Source organism: Homalodisca vitripennis, chromosome 4 (genome assembly GCF_021130785.1).
Source record: "Homalodisca vitripennis isolate AUS2020 chromosome 4, UT_GWSS_2.1, whole genome shotgun sequence".
In the NCBI taxonomy this organism is placed as follows: Eukaryota; Metazoa; Arthropoda; class Insecta; order Hemiptera; family Cicadellidae; genus Homalodisca; species Homalodisca vitripennis.
The window spans coordinates 156,581,036-156,599,670 of NC_060210.1; the positions used below are offsets into that span (position 1 = coordinate 156,581,036).

The following is an 18,635-nucleotide window of genomic DNA, read 5'->3' on the forward strand; positions in this document are numbered from 1 at the left end:
AATACACGTATAGTAAAGAATCGTACAAAAAATAATTTAAGAGGAATTTTGATGTATCTTTTTATAAATAATATTTATAATACAAGAGTAGAAAAAGGTTTGGAGGCTCATTTCCCCTTTGAAGACATAATTTTCATCTAGAAAATCTACTACATATATTGATTATTCATTACTGTTATTTTGATTATAAGTATTCTGATAATTCGGAAGGATAGAGTATTTATTAGAGAATTTGCAAGAACGTTAAGCATTCTCTTATTATAAAGAATGATGTGTATGCATGATGTGCATGAATGATAAGTATGCAATAGCATACCTATATATTTGTGTCTGGCAGGGGAGAGGGTTTGTGTGTTTGTAATCAGTGCCGGAACTGTTTAGAAATTAATTGTAAATAGGAATTCTCTTGTTTAACTCAGACAGAAGTTTGTTAATTATTAGTTTATAGCTTTCTTTGAGTTTGTTATCCATGCCTTTTCCGTGGTCTTTTTTCTTCTTCAGAATCAGAAGAATTACTATCGACAGAAAACTTCTTTTTTTCTACGTAATCTCGTCGGCCAATCTACGTCACATTCTGCCTGAAGTTCACCATTATCTTGTACCGACCTTAGTTTCTTCTTCCCTTCAGACTTAAAGAAATTAAAAGTTTCTGTTAACTCACTGACAAAAGCGATAAGCGAGCTGTACAGAGTTACAACACTGTGTTCACATTCATTTTTGGGGATTGAACCTTTTCACTTACAGCGTTAAACTCGTGTAAAGCATCTCCCCAAAAAGGTAGCCATAAATGTAGTTTCTTTTGTCAAGAACTGGTTCAAACGTCCTTTGGCTTTATTTTTGATAATCGCACTTTGCACTCTTTTTCGCTGTCAAGGATGCTTTTTAATGCCTTTGTAATAGGTTCTAAATCTCGGTGTAGGCTTCTCAGGCCTCTTCTCTCGCCGAGCATCTAGTAATACTCAGTGACTTAAAAGATAGGTTCTTATCCTGTGGTTTAAAATATGACTCAAGTACATTCCACCTGCGACTAGAGGAAGAAAACAAATTGTAAAGCAATTGTAATAAATAAAAAAAAACTGCCTAGATAAGATACAGCACTCTGCTGCACTAGATCTAACCAAGTTCAAAGAATGGGCTGAACAAGGCACATAAAACATCAAAGGGTTGACTTCTTTCAGTCTCGCTTGTAGGCCTGAATAAGTTCCCAACATATTTAATAAGGTGTTGTCAAATGGCTGGCCACGGCAGTTCTGAATATCTAGACCGCAGAAGTCAAGTACTGATTCAGCTAACTGCACACCTGCATGGCCTTGATGTTTCAGGAAACCGACAAACCGTTCTTATGGAAGTTCATTTTCATGTACATATCTTAAAATGAATGATAACTGATCGCTAGGGTAGCATCGGGAGTGGAATCAACGATGACTGAAAAATATTTTGATTTTTTTCAGTTCATTAAAGACTGTGTCAAGTACACTTTTACCCATCAATTCAATTAATTCTTCACACGCTGTTGAGGAAATGTGCGATGACCTTCCTTGACCCGGGTTTTCGTATTTAACATGTGTGATTTTTAAAACGGATCAAACCCGGCTATAAGTTCCAGGCACATCATAAAATTTCCATTATTTGGCGATCCAAATACTTCGTCATCTCCAGCAGGACCTCTTGATGCCAGTTGTTTTATAACAAAAACAACCCTATGCTGAACTGCCCTCCCATAACTGACCTCTTCCTCAACTTGAGAAATAAATTGCCTATTAATCGTCCCGATTTCAGTAACTCTCTGTTTGAACGTTAATAAGCTGTCGAGATGAGCAGTGAATTGTCATGTTCTTTTATACGCTGTGAATCATGTTTCCAGTCACAACCCTAAATCTATGAATTGACTAGATTTGCAAAATAGTTTGTACGGACTACAAAACAACGACTCCTGAATAGGAGTATAACTATATCCCCATTAGCGAGTTGCATTTAAAACAATGATTTTGGACAAGAACCTGTTTTTTCCGGGGTACACCTTTTAGATTTTTCAAAATCACAATCTTTATTTTACACGAATCCATGTTTTACAAACGTCACTTGTTTTGTCTTCACTACATCATACAGTTTCCAGTTCGGCCGTGGTGGTCGTGGCTGGGGTGATTCCTATTGATCTGCTGGCCATCGAGAGACAGACCGTCTTTCGGGAGGCTGCCGAGCGGGGTAGAGAGGATGCCTTTGCTGCTGCCAGGGTGGAGACTCTGCAGGTTTGGCAGCGGAGGTGGACGGAAGGATCGGACGGTCGATGGACCTTCCGTCTCATTCGAGAGCTTCAACCCTGGATAGATCGTGGCCACGGGGAGATAGATTTCTACCTGTGTCAGTTCCTGGCGGGGCACGGTTACTTTATGAACTACCTCTACAGGATGGGAAAAGTCAGGTCGCCTCGGTGTGCTTACTGCCCGGAGGAGGATGATGACGTTCATCACACCTTCCTCGCTTGCGGGCGCTTCACCGAGGCCAGGCGAACGCTCGCCACCACAGTTGACGATGTTTCGGCAGACACCATTGTGGAGCTGATGCTGCAGAGTGAGGACGCATGGAATGCAGTCACCACTCATGTACATGCGATCCTTCATCAGAAGCGTGAAGACGGATGCTTGACTGACCCCTAGCTTCCGAAACAAGTAGTTTTGTCCTGGATGGGACATAAGACACACGGACCAGGCAAGATGTCATCCGAAAGGGTTCCGGCCTGGGCCCTCCGTGGCCCGTAGGGGGTTTAGTGGGTAGTCCGCAAGGGAGTCCCACACTCCGTGCGCAAATGCATTCCCCCTACGTTAAAAAAAAAACTACATCATACACTCTCTCGTTCAATCTTGAAGCATTGACGTCGGCAGCAATATTTAAAGAAGTAGAAGGTTCTCCGACCTGAACATCGCGCTTGAAAAAAGCATCAAGTTATTTCTTCATCAGCTATTTTTCGTCTGCTACCTTTCTGTATTCAGCACCGCTTAACCTCTTTCGACCAATCATTTTTTATAGAAATAATAAAAAAATTAAACTATATACTAGGCCTACTAAATTTGAAGGCGTATAAAAACACTAAACCTATGCAGGGAATCAAATCTAACTGGTGGAAAATCTATATACAATGGCATCACTAATGTTTTACAAACACTGAGAAATAACCACTTTTGTGTTTGACATCACGTTTCACGCTTGACGTTACTCAGTTAAGCCAATCAGGGTGTAGAACGAGCTCTGATTGACAAAAGCAATATTCCACCACTACCCGAATAGCGACGAAACGCAACGAAGCTGGCAGAATGCGGTGGGAGCGCATATGCTTAACGATGTCGCCCTCCATGCCGCCTCCTACTCGTGATCTGACAACAGCGCCCAGCCCGACGAAAAAAGATAGTCGCGCGGCGCGCCCAACTCACCTCGTGTACATCGACGGCTGACCTTATACGCAGTGACACACTACACAGAATAATAGTGAAGTCTGACATAAAATGTTTAATGTATTAAAACCTTCTCTTCGAACTTTTTATAGTTCTAATTAGTGTATAAAATATATATTACAAACTGTGTACGGTATATAATAAAATGTATAATATATAAACAAAATATAATAAAATGTATAAATATTATAAATATGAGTGAAAAAAACCTGCATAAAACGCTTTTGATTTTTAGCGAAATTTTAATTGACCTTCACAGTTGGCCGCCTCTAAAATTAGTCGACCTGGGCCCGGGCCCATGGCCTACTTTGAAATTAGTTCACTCAAATAAGTATGCCGACACATTGTTAACTTGTAACAGGCACAGCATTAGTTGTTTCTTATGTACAATGTATTAAACATTTTTAAATCTTTAAACAACAATTCTTCCGACTGGATCAACCTTTTGAAGTCCGGTTTGTGGCCTTGTTTTCAGTTCAACTAGACCTTTAAAATGATGTACAACTCAACATAGGCTGTCATTAAAGATTTTTTTCTTACACCCAACGGGCTGTTTCCCAAAGCTGACATCCGATCACAATGTACAGAAAAAATAGCTTATTATTATTACCAGTAATGGTGCCAAATTTGGTTTCTTGTCGTTTAAAATTTATAAAGTTGTCCTAAGACTAAATTTTCACCCTGTATAATACACAATAATATAAAATTATATTATTAGACAATAATATAACATTAGATGTTCAGCACAACGTGTATTTATAGTTGACTTACACATAAAAATGAAATAATTAACTTTCAACCCATTGTTGAATGAAGAATCTTGGACCATTGAAAAAACTTTGAATTATTATCAATTTATCACCTCAATTTATAAGAAAATTAAAATGTAATTCTGTTTAAATATTTTATACTGGCTAATCTTATTTTAAAATCTGTTACTATATGTTATTATAATATCTATTATTTAGAAAAATGTAAATATTTGTTCATTTGTGAAGTGCCTGATGATGGAATCATTGATTCTGAAAGGCCTTGCATAGTAAAAAAGTACTCGTAATATTGGAAAATGTATTCATTTACTAGTGATAATAATTTCAACCCATTGACGGTGAACTTATGTAATAATTACTATACATTGATTTCATAACATTATTTTAATCAAATGTTCGCAAAACTGTAGGTGCACACAACCAATGTAAGGAAATATCGTGTTGTTAACTAATATTTAACCCAAATTCTTATACTCTAAGCTTTAAACTTATTTTTTCCACACAATACAATATTAAACTGTGTCTGTACATCAGTTATATAAATAATAATAAAAAAATAATTATTAGTAAGTAATAATCTCGAGAGCTTCAAGCATACTGTAAAAATCTGTCTGACCAAATTACGTTCAAATTTTGTCTTAAATAATATCATACTCAAAAGTGTATAATACAAACAGACAGAGAATTTAGGTCCAAAATAGAGAATTGAATTTTTAGAAGTGTTCAAATTTAAATATTTATAGTTTTAATTTGTTTTTGTTTGTACTGTTGTGGACTTGACATGGAATTTTAAATGAACATCGTTATTAAAAACGAAATGAACACAACGATAATTGCACCTCTCTGGCGGTTCTAGACCCCATACAAATTGACAGGTCATGTGAAACAAAAAATATTAAAATTCTGAAGATCAAAAAGTGCACAGAAAACTGTGTTACATATATCTGTCTTGTGTCAAATATGCCAACGTCAGCCATTCTTCGAGTTTCATGTGAGGCAAAACGAGAGAGGCACACCGCATAGCGAATATTAAAAATTAATTTATGATTTTATACAAGTTTCCACTGTAAAACGTTACACTTTAATTTTTTTCAATGAAACATTTCTTCTGTTTATTCATGAAACTCCATTTATTAGTAAGAAGTGGTACATTAACAGTACTGCAAAAGACTTTGGTGTTTTGGTGGTTAAAAAATAAAATGGTATTATCAGCAAAAATAGTCATAGATCATCAGTTATGAGAATGATCTAACAAGGATAAAAGTACAGTAGGTTTTGGAGTTATATAAGTACTGGCAAGTAAAGAGTTATGTATAATTTAAAGAGCAGAGGTTCTAATATTTACTCCTGCAGTACTCTGGCCTTTGCAATGTAAAATCGGAGATCGGACACTTTTTATCCATTTGGACTAATATGAACATATTGAATTTGGTTGTGCAGACTCTAGTATTGAAACCAATCTGAATACTTTCCTTAAGATACCATATTCATGAGGCTTTTAAAGTAAGATGCTGTGGTTGTCAACGCCAAGAGCTTTACTTAAACAAAACAGAGGGTCAAACTGTGCTCATTTAATTCAACAGAAGCCACACTGCTTAAAAAATGAAGAATTAGGGGAAATGATAGAGAAATTATTATAAAGCCAAATTAATATGAAAAAATATTATTGGTTTCAAGAGGGCAGTTTATGCATGACTTATAGCCTTGATTATAGATCCTTCTGAGGAACTATAATCAAGGCTTATAGTTTGGAAATTTACTAAAACAATTCTGAAAAAATTGAGAAATCAATATTGCCCTGAAGTTATCAAGGTTAAAAATTTTACTTTTTTAGGGTGGGGATAGTTTTATTAACCTTAAAATCTGTTAGTAAGGCACCCTCAGTGATATGAGTTGAAAAAGATGGTCAAGATAGGGAGTAGATAAAAAATATATTCTTTGATGAGTGAAGAAGACAAATACACAACTTAGTTATTTTGTTCTTTTTAAGAGGCCTGAATGCATCCTATTTCAAATAACTGGATTTCATTTAGGTAAATTGAATTCAATACATTAATAATGACTAAGTTTACAGATTTAGATTGCACATTGGTAAAACTGGCCTTTGTTAGAAGGGGAGGATTTAGGTATTAGTGTAGCAGAAATGCTAATAAAGTTAGTATTTCAAAGTTTAGAAATTCCTTAGGGATTGTATGTGATACTCTTGTTCAGTTGCAGCTCATCCACCTCTCGGTTAGATGACAAAGATAATTATCCAGGATTTCTCCTAAGGGTTACCACCAGCGACAATAGATTTCCTGCTATGATTGGATTTTAATCTAAATCTAATATATGAAATATTATCTTTCTGAAATATTTTCTGTGAGTTTTATTTATTTTTTTAATTGAAAATAAGCAATTTGATTTTTTACATCCAGCATACTTATTTCCTTCTGAAAAACAGCTGAATAAAGAAGAATTCTAACAGGACATGGCCCTATTTAGAAACAATAAATTGATGAAGGAGGATTTAAGCCAGATTGATAAACACAGACTCTGTGGAGAGACAAAAAAAAAGCAGCAGAACACATGTAACTCAATCAATCTGCTGTTAGTAAAATCAGGTTTTAAATAAAAGCAATAAATATGTTTTAACATTTATTTACAAAACTTATTATTATAAAATAGCTTACTTTATATATTACAATTAACAAAATGTATATACAACATGGTTTTATTGACCAATTTTTTTCTTTGGGTTAGGTTTGAACCTATCCAAGACATTCTTTGAAGATACATTGGAGGTTTCCTCTTCTTTTTTATCAACATTTACTGCTTTCATGGCCTTTATAAATTCCTAGAAACAATAAAACAATGTGTTAAAATTTATGAATTCAAGACTTGAGAAAATCCAGCTAAGTAATACTGAGAAATCTGTTTACTGTTACACAAATAATTCAATAAATCAACCATAAGTAAATTTGAGAAATTTTTAAGGTCCTAACAGAAAGATGAAGAAAATATAAATTTCTTATTTTAACAATGGGCGAATTAAATCATTTCTAGACTATAAATGTTTTACTTCCTGGATTAATGTTTGAATATACATATTATGTTTGTATAAGTTTTGTGATAATTTTTAACTTTGTATCCATTTCTTAATAGATTTGATTCCTTGATTTTAAAAAGGGACAGAAGTCTTAAAACTAGTCATCACTAGTAAATGATATGACAGATGATGTAAAAGGTATGTAATTTGTTTATATTTCTGGCTTATATCTTGGATTCTCGTAGTACTGACAATGAGCTCGCAGTTTCATGAAGAAAATCTTTGAAAGGCGAACAAAATTACAATTAAGATATGTAACAAGGTTATTGCTAGTCTCAAACTGTTATATAGGTTAATATAAAATTTGTTAAAGTAGCAAAAGAGATAAAGGTTGTCTCATTTTACCAAGTGAAGTTAGGGCTAAGAACCCCTCACAAGTTATAATGTTTATTTAATCTTCATTCATTATTACTTTTCCCATTACCAACTAATCCATGTAGTCAATCACATTTCTTTTAAATTACAATATACTATTGTAATTTAACAATCAGAATAATTAACAACGACTCACCAAACAAAAATTATTCTGAGTTTGGAGTTTATTAAAGCAACTTTCATAATTCGGATCCTTCAATACTTATTACATTTTTTCAAATAACTTTTTAGCTACATATATTTTACCCTTTTACATAAGCAGAGATATTTTAATACTTGTCTTAATTGGCATTTTATTTGTTTCCTAAAAAGTTCTGTTTTATTATATTCCCCAAACAGTAACTTTTGATTCCATAGTCTATAATTTCTTTCTTCCTCTGTCTTCAAAATTTTCACACACAATTTAAGGAAATTTTACAGACTAGGATATTTTTTTTTTGGAATCATCATCTACCACGATCTGATCTTCATATCACCAATTCGGTACAATAACCTACTACAGTATGGTTCTGTCTAACAGAAGAAATTCTATTGCATCACGATCTCCTAGAACTACAAGGATTCTACCAAACTACCATCTCACTTGGACTTCACCATCCCTGAGAACCCAAGTCACCGTCATTCGTACCCGAATTTCTTTTTCGGTATACTTTGCAATGATGAGCACATTCCTATATTAATATTCTCAATTTATCTATTTTTACAAATTATCCCATTATTTCAGATTTATTTAAATTTCCCAATTAATATTTCGTTTTTATCTTGAAAATCCGATTGATACCTACGATCCTGAAATTACATTTACATTCTTTTAGTTTTTCTCATTTTTAATAATTTTTTGTATAATTCTTTATTCAAATGTGTAATTTCAGTCTCTTATTTTCCCACCAGAACGATATTTTTATGAGGATATATTTAGATGTTATATTTTTGAACGATTTTTGGGATATAATTATTTGTTAATAAACTTTGAACATTTGTGTAAAAAATGTTCCATTGTTTGTTAAACATTTACTTGTTATTTAATAATTAACACACAGAGTTCAGGAGGGTCATAACAGATTGACTGACTCCAGCTTTACCTTATGAGAAAGGGAACTATGAGAGTCTTACTTAGTTTATCTCACCTCATTGGATGTTGCAACAAACTAGTTTTGTTATTGTCAACTATTTGTTTTCAACAACTGTTCAGTTTTGATTTATTATCTATTGACTGAAAGAGCCTCTCCACAGTGGTGTCAAAATGTTTCAAGAATTTAACAAGTCTTAACAATGTTTTAACACACTGTATTTGTTTTATATGACACTGCTCACTTAAGCCAATTGTTAACTAATCACTGATGTAATTTATTATACTATTGTTTTGTCAACTACAATCAATTATTGTTATTACAAAAATAAAATTACAAATGTATGAGGTTTAAAAAGAAAAAACTTGTGATTGACAAAAAATATAACACTATATATTTAAAAAAATAATACGGTTGTTTATTGCCTAAAAAAGCAGAATATAAATACAGTTATATTACCTTTGCAACTTTTTTGTAATGAATTTCAATTGACACTTTGTTTTTGTTCTAACAAAGCAAAAGCAGAGTTACTGTGAGATTTTATATGCTTATGTTACATGTTTAATGCACAAGAAAAGTGATAGCAGCCAGTATAGAATTAAACATCAAAATATAGAAATAAAAAAAAAAAAGTTTACAGCATATCATATATGTTTTTTTAATAAATTAAAATGTTTATTTAGTAATCAAGTCAAATTAGATCCAAATAAAATGGACCCAAAATCGAGAGTCTAGCTATAAAAACAGCAAAACTAAAGATTTTTATTTTTATACATAAGAAAAAATTAGTTTCATTCTTGGTGATATTGTGTAATACTATGTGATAAAGGGCTTACACCAAACCTAATAAAAAAAACCTTAGAGGTATTCATAATAACTGTGTAAGATAGGCGTGGTAATATTAACCACATACTATATTTTACAACATTACAATATGCCAAGTACAGCCATTAAAATATTTCAACGACTTGAGACAAGAAACTTGAATTGAGTTAGTCTCACTTTTAGAAGCAAGGAACCCCTACGCTAATGTCATATTTATTTATTGAAGTGAAAACTTCTTTAGGCGCGTTGAGCGTTTTGGTAGAGGGTAAAATCCTCGGTTCGCGTCACCGACATGCTAATGATACTAACCTGCATGAAAAAGTCAGTCTCGCTGTGTTTTTTAACCGTAGACTTGGCCGCGGACTACTAACCTGCATGAAAAAGTCAGTCTCGCTGTGTTAAAACTGTCCCGGCGGAGTATGAAAACAGACTGCGAAAATCAGTGACCTTTACGGCTTCCTCTCGCGATTTAAAAGTGAAGCCAATATCGTACAATTCTGTAAGATGCGTCAAATTAAAGCTCTTAATATTGGCAATCTATTGGTTACATTTTTAAATAATTTTGATTATTGTTTACATTTTACATAGCGTTTACAATGACAATAAAAAAGTAGTACGCGAGGATTTTTTTTATTTTTTGGTCAGACAAAATTTGTCAGCGAGAAAGTTGTGTGAAAATAGATGAATATTTTTTTTGTAATTTATCATTTTTTTATTGGAAGTTTAGTTTAGCCTGTAGTAGCGTATGAAGTGATGAGTGAACGTTTCTGCCGGAACTGTAGTTGGCGCATTGGCTCACTGATACCATATTAACTCAATAAATTAGTTTATTGTGCAATAAAAATACCTTTACGAAAGAACCAAGTTAATTTAACTAATTTATTAGTTTTAAAAATATTGTGGGTTTAATTGTTATTGCAATTATATACTTTATCCGTAGCAATAACTGTATTATTTACAACGGTGTTCAACTCACTGTTGTTCACTCGGTGTTTACTCACTTGTATTCTATGTTTAACTAACTATTAATATTGAGCAATTACAACATATTTTTATACAGATAAATGAATAATGAAAACAACGAATATATTTTTAAACATTTTTAATATTTGTACGAATATTTGTATTTAAAATTTAGCATTATTCATTTTAATTATGTTTTTAATATTTAACCTCTTCATCATGAAATGAGTATTATTACGGTACAAGATCTATCTTACTAGCGTGGTAAAATAGATTTCTAGTTATTTGATAATATTTTTTCGTGGATTTTAAAATTGGAAAATTAAAAACGCGTCACATTTACAATTACAGATGTACTGCTACTATAACGTATTGTTAATTACTCTAAACTTAATAGTTCCGTTTTCACTTCTATCGGCAGTTCCACGACTGCTACTGTTTTTTTTATATATAAGTTTACAATAGTGGAACATTGCAATGAAACGGTAATCATGTAACATCATTTTTAATGAACTGTATAATTGATTAGCAAATCTACAAAATTAATACAGATTGCAAAATTAAAGCTGCATCGGAGGAACCCTATGTTAACCTTTCAATAGTCAAATGAAAAATTATACAGTTTTGTAGGGCTGGAGTTTAATAAAGCTATTAATGTTTTGACATAACTCAACAGCCCTAAGGACTGTAACATAACAGCAACCGTACACTGGGTAGATTGCCAAGTGTTAATCTTGGAGTGTTTTCAGCTATTGTGAGTAAAATTTGAAAAGGAGAATTTGTGTTATTTGCAGATGATATTAACTATAGATGTGTCATCAGAATATAAATATTTGGAATTTGGATAATAATTCATAGTAATAGATCAGGTAGAGATGTGGTTACAGAAAGTATATTTGAGGGACTCCAAAAAGAACAATACTAAATTACTTGGAACATTATAATGACATATGAAATATATTTGAAAAAGGCTCTAGAATATTTAAAACTACTCTGACAATACCACTTTAAGTATTGTTCTGCAAGTTTAGGTTTTCCTACGAATGTAATTAACAAAATCAAATACCATAGTCACAGAAAGTAGCAACAGCAAAATTTACTCATTTACAATAATCAATACACTACCCACAAAGTAAAATTGTATCAAAAAGTAATTAATGTAATATGAAGCAGTAAATAAATGCACAACTTAATAAAAACACAATCTGTTCACCTCCAAAATTGATAAACATGATAATTTTCAGTCATGTACTTAGTAATATTATAAGTAAAGTATTGTATATATATCATTGTAGCAACAATTTAAAATGTTCTTTTCTTAATTGATCAAATAATTGCGAAAACTGTAAGAAATCCTACTCACCCTTTTCTGTTTTTCTTTCATTATTTTCTTCGTTCTTGCCATTTGGACAGATTTCCCCTGCCTTTTCGCTTTCTTCCTCGGAGTAAAATCAATTTTCGGAGGTTTCAAAAACTGCAACATAATTATGTTATAATATAATCCGATACAGCACAAATTAATACCTCGTAAATGACATTTTCTGCATGAACATGTAAACACTATATTACACAAACAAAGTTCACATACAAAGATATTGTATGCTTTTGTTCAATATATATTTAATGAGCGCATGAAAACTACCAATACACTCCTATTTTTTCTGCTTACCTAAAAAATTGATAGTATTAAACTTATTATTTCTATAAATAAAGCATGTAAAATGTAAGAAAATGCAATGTTAATACAAACTGAGAAAAGGTGAACTGGAAAATTATAACAGTTTTAATACATTGTTACTGAAGAGCACAGTAATGGTGAGATATGACAATCGCATTATAAAACATTGAGACTGATCTAATCAATAAATCTTTCTTACAAGGAACATTTCCATCAAAATTAAAGCTTTCTATTAAGTCTAATTAACTCTACCCACAGCATAAACAAGGAAATAAAACTGAAGTCAACAATAATTACAGACCTATTTCCTGGTACCAGTTTGCTCCAAAGTGATAAATAAAATGATTCTTTTAAGATTTCTTGACCATTTAAGGTACAATGATTTACTTCCTGAGGGACAATATGGCTTAATCTCAAGAAAATTAACCATTACTGCTTTGATAGATTTGACTGAACACATTATGGACAAGTTAGATAGTCGGGACACAGTTTTAGCCATTTTCCTTGACATGAGCAAAGCCTTTGACAACTTAGATCATAGACTTATTATATCCTAAATGAAAGCTTTGGGGCTTAGAAATACAGTCTTAAAATGGTTTGAAAGTTATTTGACAAGAAGATATCAAAATAGTGGAAATCAAGCAAGCTTTGGATGGAGAAATGAAGGTTGGATAATCCACAGGGGTGTGTCGAAAGGCTCAGTTATAGGAACTGTTTTGTTTATATTATTTACAAAAGACTTTCAGCAATATCTGGGGCCTTGCTCTTATCCTGTCATGTACGCTGATGATACGCTTCTACTGTCTAGCAATAAAACAGTAGAACCACTTGAAATTTACACCTTCATTCCAGTTAGTATGGCAGAGTAATATTGTATTAATAATGACCTCGTTTTTAACTCTACAAAGCCTAATTACATAACATTTTAAAAGTTTAAAGAACAAGCATCAGGCCTACCAGAGCCTCCAGAGAGTACAAGCTACAAAGTACCTGGGACTGACATTTGATGATCATCTTTCTTGGAATCATCATGTTGATACTCTCTGCAAAGAATTTAAACCTCTTTTTGCTCTGAGGAGGATTAAGGCAATAGGCAAAATCCCTACGGGAGCTCCATACCACACCCTATTTGAATCACACATTCACTAACATAATATGCCTATGGGGAAACTTCTCAAATAGTTAAGTCAATTTAGACATTGACCCTTGCAAAAATTCCCAGAAAGCTGAAAAGATGTTAGGGACACCGTTGTTATGAAATTGTGAAAAGACCCATCGATCTCATGTCTGCAAAAATTTTTATTCAAGGTCAAAGTTCACAAAAATTGGTTTTTTGAATTTTTCAGTGAAAAGGTTAGTTTTATGATAAAATATGTCAGAAAAAAATTGTAGATCATGCAATTATCTACAAAAATTGTTCTTACGCTTTTTTTCATAACACTAACCATTTTTGAGAAAAAACCATTACAAAATGTTCTTACGCTGTATTGTCTATAATATGTACACGTTTCCATGCAACCTATGAGGTAGTGTACCTAGTGTATCTTTTTTAATGTGGTTTCCCCAATAGGCCTACTCCACAGTCTATTCCAGTAAAATTTAATAAATGATTGGTTATTCTTCTTCTTTTCAGTCGTTGCACTCTTGCCAGAGTGGTCGTTGTCGATAAGGTACAGCTTGAGTGACAAGTTCCGTTATACTTGGTTGTAAACATATTTTATTCATCATCATCGTCATTAATTATTTCTTCTTCTTCCCCTCCACTTTCTTTTCTCTCTATTTTCTTCTTCCTACTTTTGCAGTTGCAAAAAATACAATTAAGGAAGTTTTCAGGTGCAGGTGGAAGAAGCATGTGAGTAGGTTGGTTCCAATACATTATTGACATGCTTCCAACCTCATTGTTCTGGGTCTAGTTGATTAACAAGCCACACCAGAACCTGGTAATATACACACTAATAACGTTGGTGAGCAGAAGCTGCGGTTGGAGGAAGACAAGCTAATTGCACACGTTTTTATTATTTGTTTGTTTTGCAAAAGATAAGTTACGTAATTTGCCTATGGAAGTATTTTTGTTTTGTAGCTCCATATACAGACTGAAGAAAGCGAATTCCGTGGTAATTAGAGTTTCTGGTGAAGAGTTGATATCTTCGAAAGCTTGTGCACAAGTAATTAAATTTTCTTTTTCAAACAATTAAAAAATTGTTGTTTTGCCCCTTGGAAACATTACTGATGTTGTATCACAGCGAGTCATGGCATACAAAACAGTATATGATTGAACCGATTGAATATCTTCCCGAATAATTGCTGCCGCAGTTGCTAGGACCTTCAATCACTCTTCTTTGCCTTTAGGTTTTTTTTCTTTTCACTCCAAGCTTGATTGATAATATTATGATAATTACTAAGAAAACATACAAATGTGAATTGTCCTTGTTTCTCAGTAATAGTTACTCTATTACCATAATTTAACTTCAATCGTAATTTAACTGTTCTGTTATTAACTTACAAATATTTTTTAATTCCTCTAACGTAAACTGGCAGTTATCACTACTTTTAATAAATGAAAATATTTCCTCCATGGCGAGATTGAATGCTTCATTTTGAGGACGACCGACTTGACCTCCAGTTGTCGTCTTTAAAAATGAAACAAAGCAATCATTATGGAACAACTAAATCGTGTTCAAACCCGATGAGAGCAACAATAGTTTTTGCAGTGTCATCAGAACGAGACAGAGCTGCTTTTATAATTGAGTCTTTAAATGAAAGAGTTGTAATGTTACAAATTTTACGACGAGATTTCTGTGTTTGTTCATTTTCGTATTCCCCATTCAACTCATCGCCGCAAAATAAATAACAATTTTTAAAAGAAAAATATGACTTACTTACACGTGCTCTAGTTCGAGGAGGATTTGTTTTAGAGGTACTAGCTGATTCCTCTTCATGTTACTGTTTTGCTGCTGCAATTGTACTCTAAGGAGTGTATTGTTTGTGACATTGCAAAAAAATTGTCATTGTATTTACGTTCTTCAAGTAATCAGTAAATTGATCCCCCCCTTTTGAATACTCGCTAACACATTCACTTGAAAATAAAAGTGTTAGTGTAAATAAAACAGAATTGCGACATATTTCAACAACACTTACTTTAGCAGAGAATATTTGAAATAACTAAGAATTTTCAAGACTAACTTTAGGTGCGACCTCAGAAAAGCAGGCAGACGGAACTGCCAAGGGCCAAGGGCTCAAGGTCTCTTAAAATTAGGGACTCCGTTTTTTTAACATCATGTTCTCAGAATTATTGGTCAATGTGAATCTATTAGTTACACAAAATTATAGTTTTACTTATATTACAAACCCAATGATATTGTAGTCAGCTTAGTCATGCTTATTATGGACAATACAGCGTAAGAAAGTTCTGTAATTGTTTTTTCTCAAAAATGATGATGAATAAAATATGTTTACAACCAAGTATAACGGAACTTGTCACTCAAGCTGTACCTGATCGACAACGACCACTCTGACAAGAGTGCAACAACTGAAAAGAAGAAGAATATCCAATCATTCATTAAATTTTACTGGAATAGACTGTGGAGTAGGCCTACCGGGGAAACCACATTAAAAAAGACACGCTAGGTACACTACCTCATAGGAGGCGTGGGTACGTGTACATATTACAGATAATACAGCGTAAGAACATTCTGTAATGGTTTTTTCTCAAAAATGGTTAGTGTTATGAAAAAAAGCGTAAGAACAATTTTTGTAGATAATTGCATGATCTACAATTTTTTTCTGACATATTTTATCATAAAACTAACCTTTTTGCTGAAAAATTTTAAAAACCAATTTTCGTGAACTTTGACCTTGAATAAAGATTTTTGCAGACATGGGATCGATGGGGACTTTTCACAATTTCATAACAATGGTGTCCCTAACATCTATGAAAATTTTCAGCTTTCTGGGAATTAATGCAAGGTTACCCCTATTTTTGGGCTAAATTGACTGGACTAAAAGGACAATTTACATCACATCTTAATCCTATAAAAGCGTGCAATGAGAATCTTAGCCGATCTTCAACCCCACGACAGCTGTAGAGAAACGTTAAAGACTAAGAATCTCTACAGTAGCATCCCTATACATTGTAGAGGTAACATCCTTTGCTCTTAATTGCAATATGACAAGGAGAGGGAATAACTATGAACATTACATAAGGCGTGCCAATGACTTCGACCTGCCAGCGCATAGGACTACCTTCTACACCAAGAAGCCCTCCTCCGCTGGCGCAAGACTTCTCAACCTGCTCCCACCTAGCATTAGGAATGGGAATTAAAAGACATTCATGAAACGATTGGCCAATATGCTTGTAGTGAAGTCCATCTATACTATAGAAGAATTTGAAGAATCTTGCACTATTATTTACCTAATTATGACGTAAATTGTATAATAATCTGGACTTTTATATTAATAATTTGCAATATTTTTGACATACTTGTACCAATGTAACAAATAGGCTATGTATGATGATGCCAAATAATGTCTTGAAGGTGTTGAATACAGCATTCTGATTTCTTGGTAGCCAAAGTGTTACATCAATTTTAAGTGACTTCTATTTCTATATTGATAGTAATCACAAGAGGAATGTTAAACCTGCACAAACTATTAACTAAATAAACATTTTTATTGCTCATTTTATATTTATAAAGTGAAAATAATTTGTTTACATCCTTTACATCAGTTGCTCCCAAACGGCTGTTATTCGCAAAACCTGCTGAATTTTCATATTTTTTTTATTTGGATCTATGTTATAGTGAGTATTACTGACCTAACCAGTGTTAAATGAATTGTTATATAATGGATCACAATTGAAGACTGAATGAAAATTCATAGTTAAACTACAAACTTTGTATAGACCGTTTGAATCTATATTATTAAATAATTTGTACAGCGATTGTTAGTGTCAATAACCATTATTTTATATACATATATGGTTCAAAAGCTCTTATACTCTATGTGTGCACTTTTTGGATTTGAAATACATTTGATTACAGGGCTTCCAATGTTCTAATGCTAATCTTATGAGAGTATTTTTGTTTAGTTTAAAACAACCGATTACTAAAACACACATGTTGCTCAGGGAGTTATTCTCAATCTTCTAGCCAACTTAATATGAGTTCATATCAATATTCTCTAACCTATTCCGATATCAGGTATTTCTTTATGATGTTCTATTACCATTGAATTATTATTACTCTGTTGAAGTTTTATTTTTATGGTGAGTAAAATACAGTTATAAATGTATTTTCTTTGTATTTGTAGAGTATAAGTAAAAACCGGGCTAAGTGCCAAAAAGTTACTTTTGAGATAATCCATGAAAACTGCATATAATTGTCATAATTAAATATTTTTTAACTGTAATATATTAAATAAAAAATATACATCACTACTAATAGTATCAGTGGAAGAATGCATTATATACCATGGCAACAGCAAAGAAAAAAAAATATTGAATTCAACTTTTTTTGAAAAGGGGTATGTCACAACTTACTGAGGTAAAAACCGGGCTAAGTGCCACATTTACTTCGGGCTATGTCACAACTTACTGATGTAAAAAGAGGGCTAAGTACCAAACAAATGTTACTACTTAAAAACCAGAAAAATGAAAGAGTAAGCAAACATGTAGTTAAAAAATAATACAGGTTAAAAAGACAAACAATTATAATGTTATACCAGTTTAATTATTTTAAACTTTTACTCAAATACTCGATAGTATATTATACACTAAACTAAAGTTAACAGTCAGAAACACTGAAACTTTTATGCAGTTAAATTATTATAAAAGTCTTTGTTCTCTTCTTTGAGGTAAGGTATCATCTTTTTCAGGTCTTCTTTTTTTTCTTTAGTTAATAGGTTTATTGTTTGCAAAGTGGATAGGTTTTGCAAGATGTCCTCTTTCTTAACCCCTTTTTGAACACATTTATTTCAAGCCAAGTTTCAATATCAGTCCATGATTTTTTTCACAAATACTATACATGGTTTTGTTCTTGTAATGTTTAGCCATTGGACTTTGGATATTTCCAATTTCTTTGTAATCAGACAATTGTTACTACTTTCCTTAAAATCAAAAGAGTCATCTTCATCCATAAGTGTGGCAAAAAATTGTTTTTTGTGGGAGGCACTTACAAGAATTTGAACTATGTCTAGTGGGACTTCACACCTACTTACTCTTTTTTTTCTCGATGAGCGCAAAGTCTCGATCACAAGTAAGATATGAATGGCCTGACACAAGATATTTATGTTCAATTTCATCAGAGATACCACGACAAACTAAATAATTCCATAAAAACAGCAACATTTTGTTTTTATTTTGTCTCCCACAGTTGTCGCTCCAAACAATCAACTTTTTTGTGGGTTATTTTGTTCAAGACT

The 18,635-nt window shown here is 32.6% G+C and overlaps 1 protein-coding gene across 1 annotated transcript in view; it reads right to left on the minus strand.

Annotated features, from left to right (window-relative positions):
- Window positions 1-6,843: 6,843 nt before the first annotated feature.
- LOC124360381 (WD repeat-containing protein 46) overlaps window positions 6,844-18,635 on the minus strand; it is a 35,680-nt gene continuing 23,888 nt past the window's right edge. Inside the window, exons 12-13 of the mRNA XM_046813959.1 lie at window positions 11,904-12,014; window positions 6,844-7,055 (exon numbers count right to left, since the gene is read on the minus strand). Coding sequence (XP_046669915.1) covers window positions 6,933-7,055; window positions 11,904-12,014 — 234 coding nt within the window. The 3' untranslated portion in view covers window positions 6,844-6,932. The remainder of the gene's footprint in view (window positions 7,056-11,903; window positions 12,015-18,635) is intronic.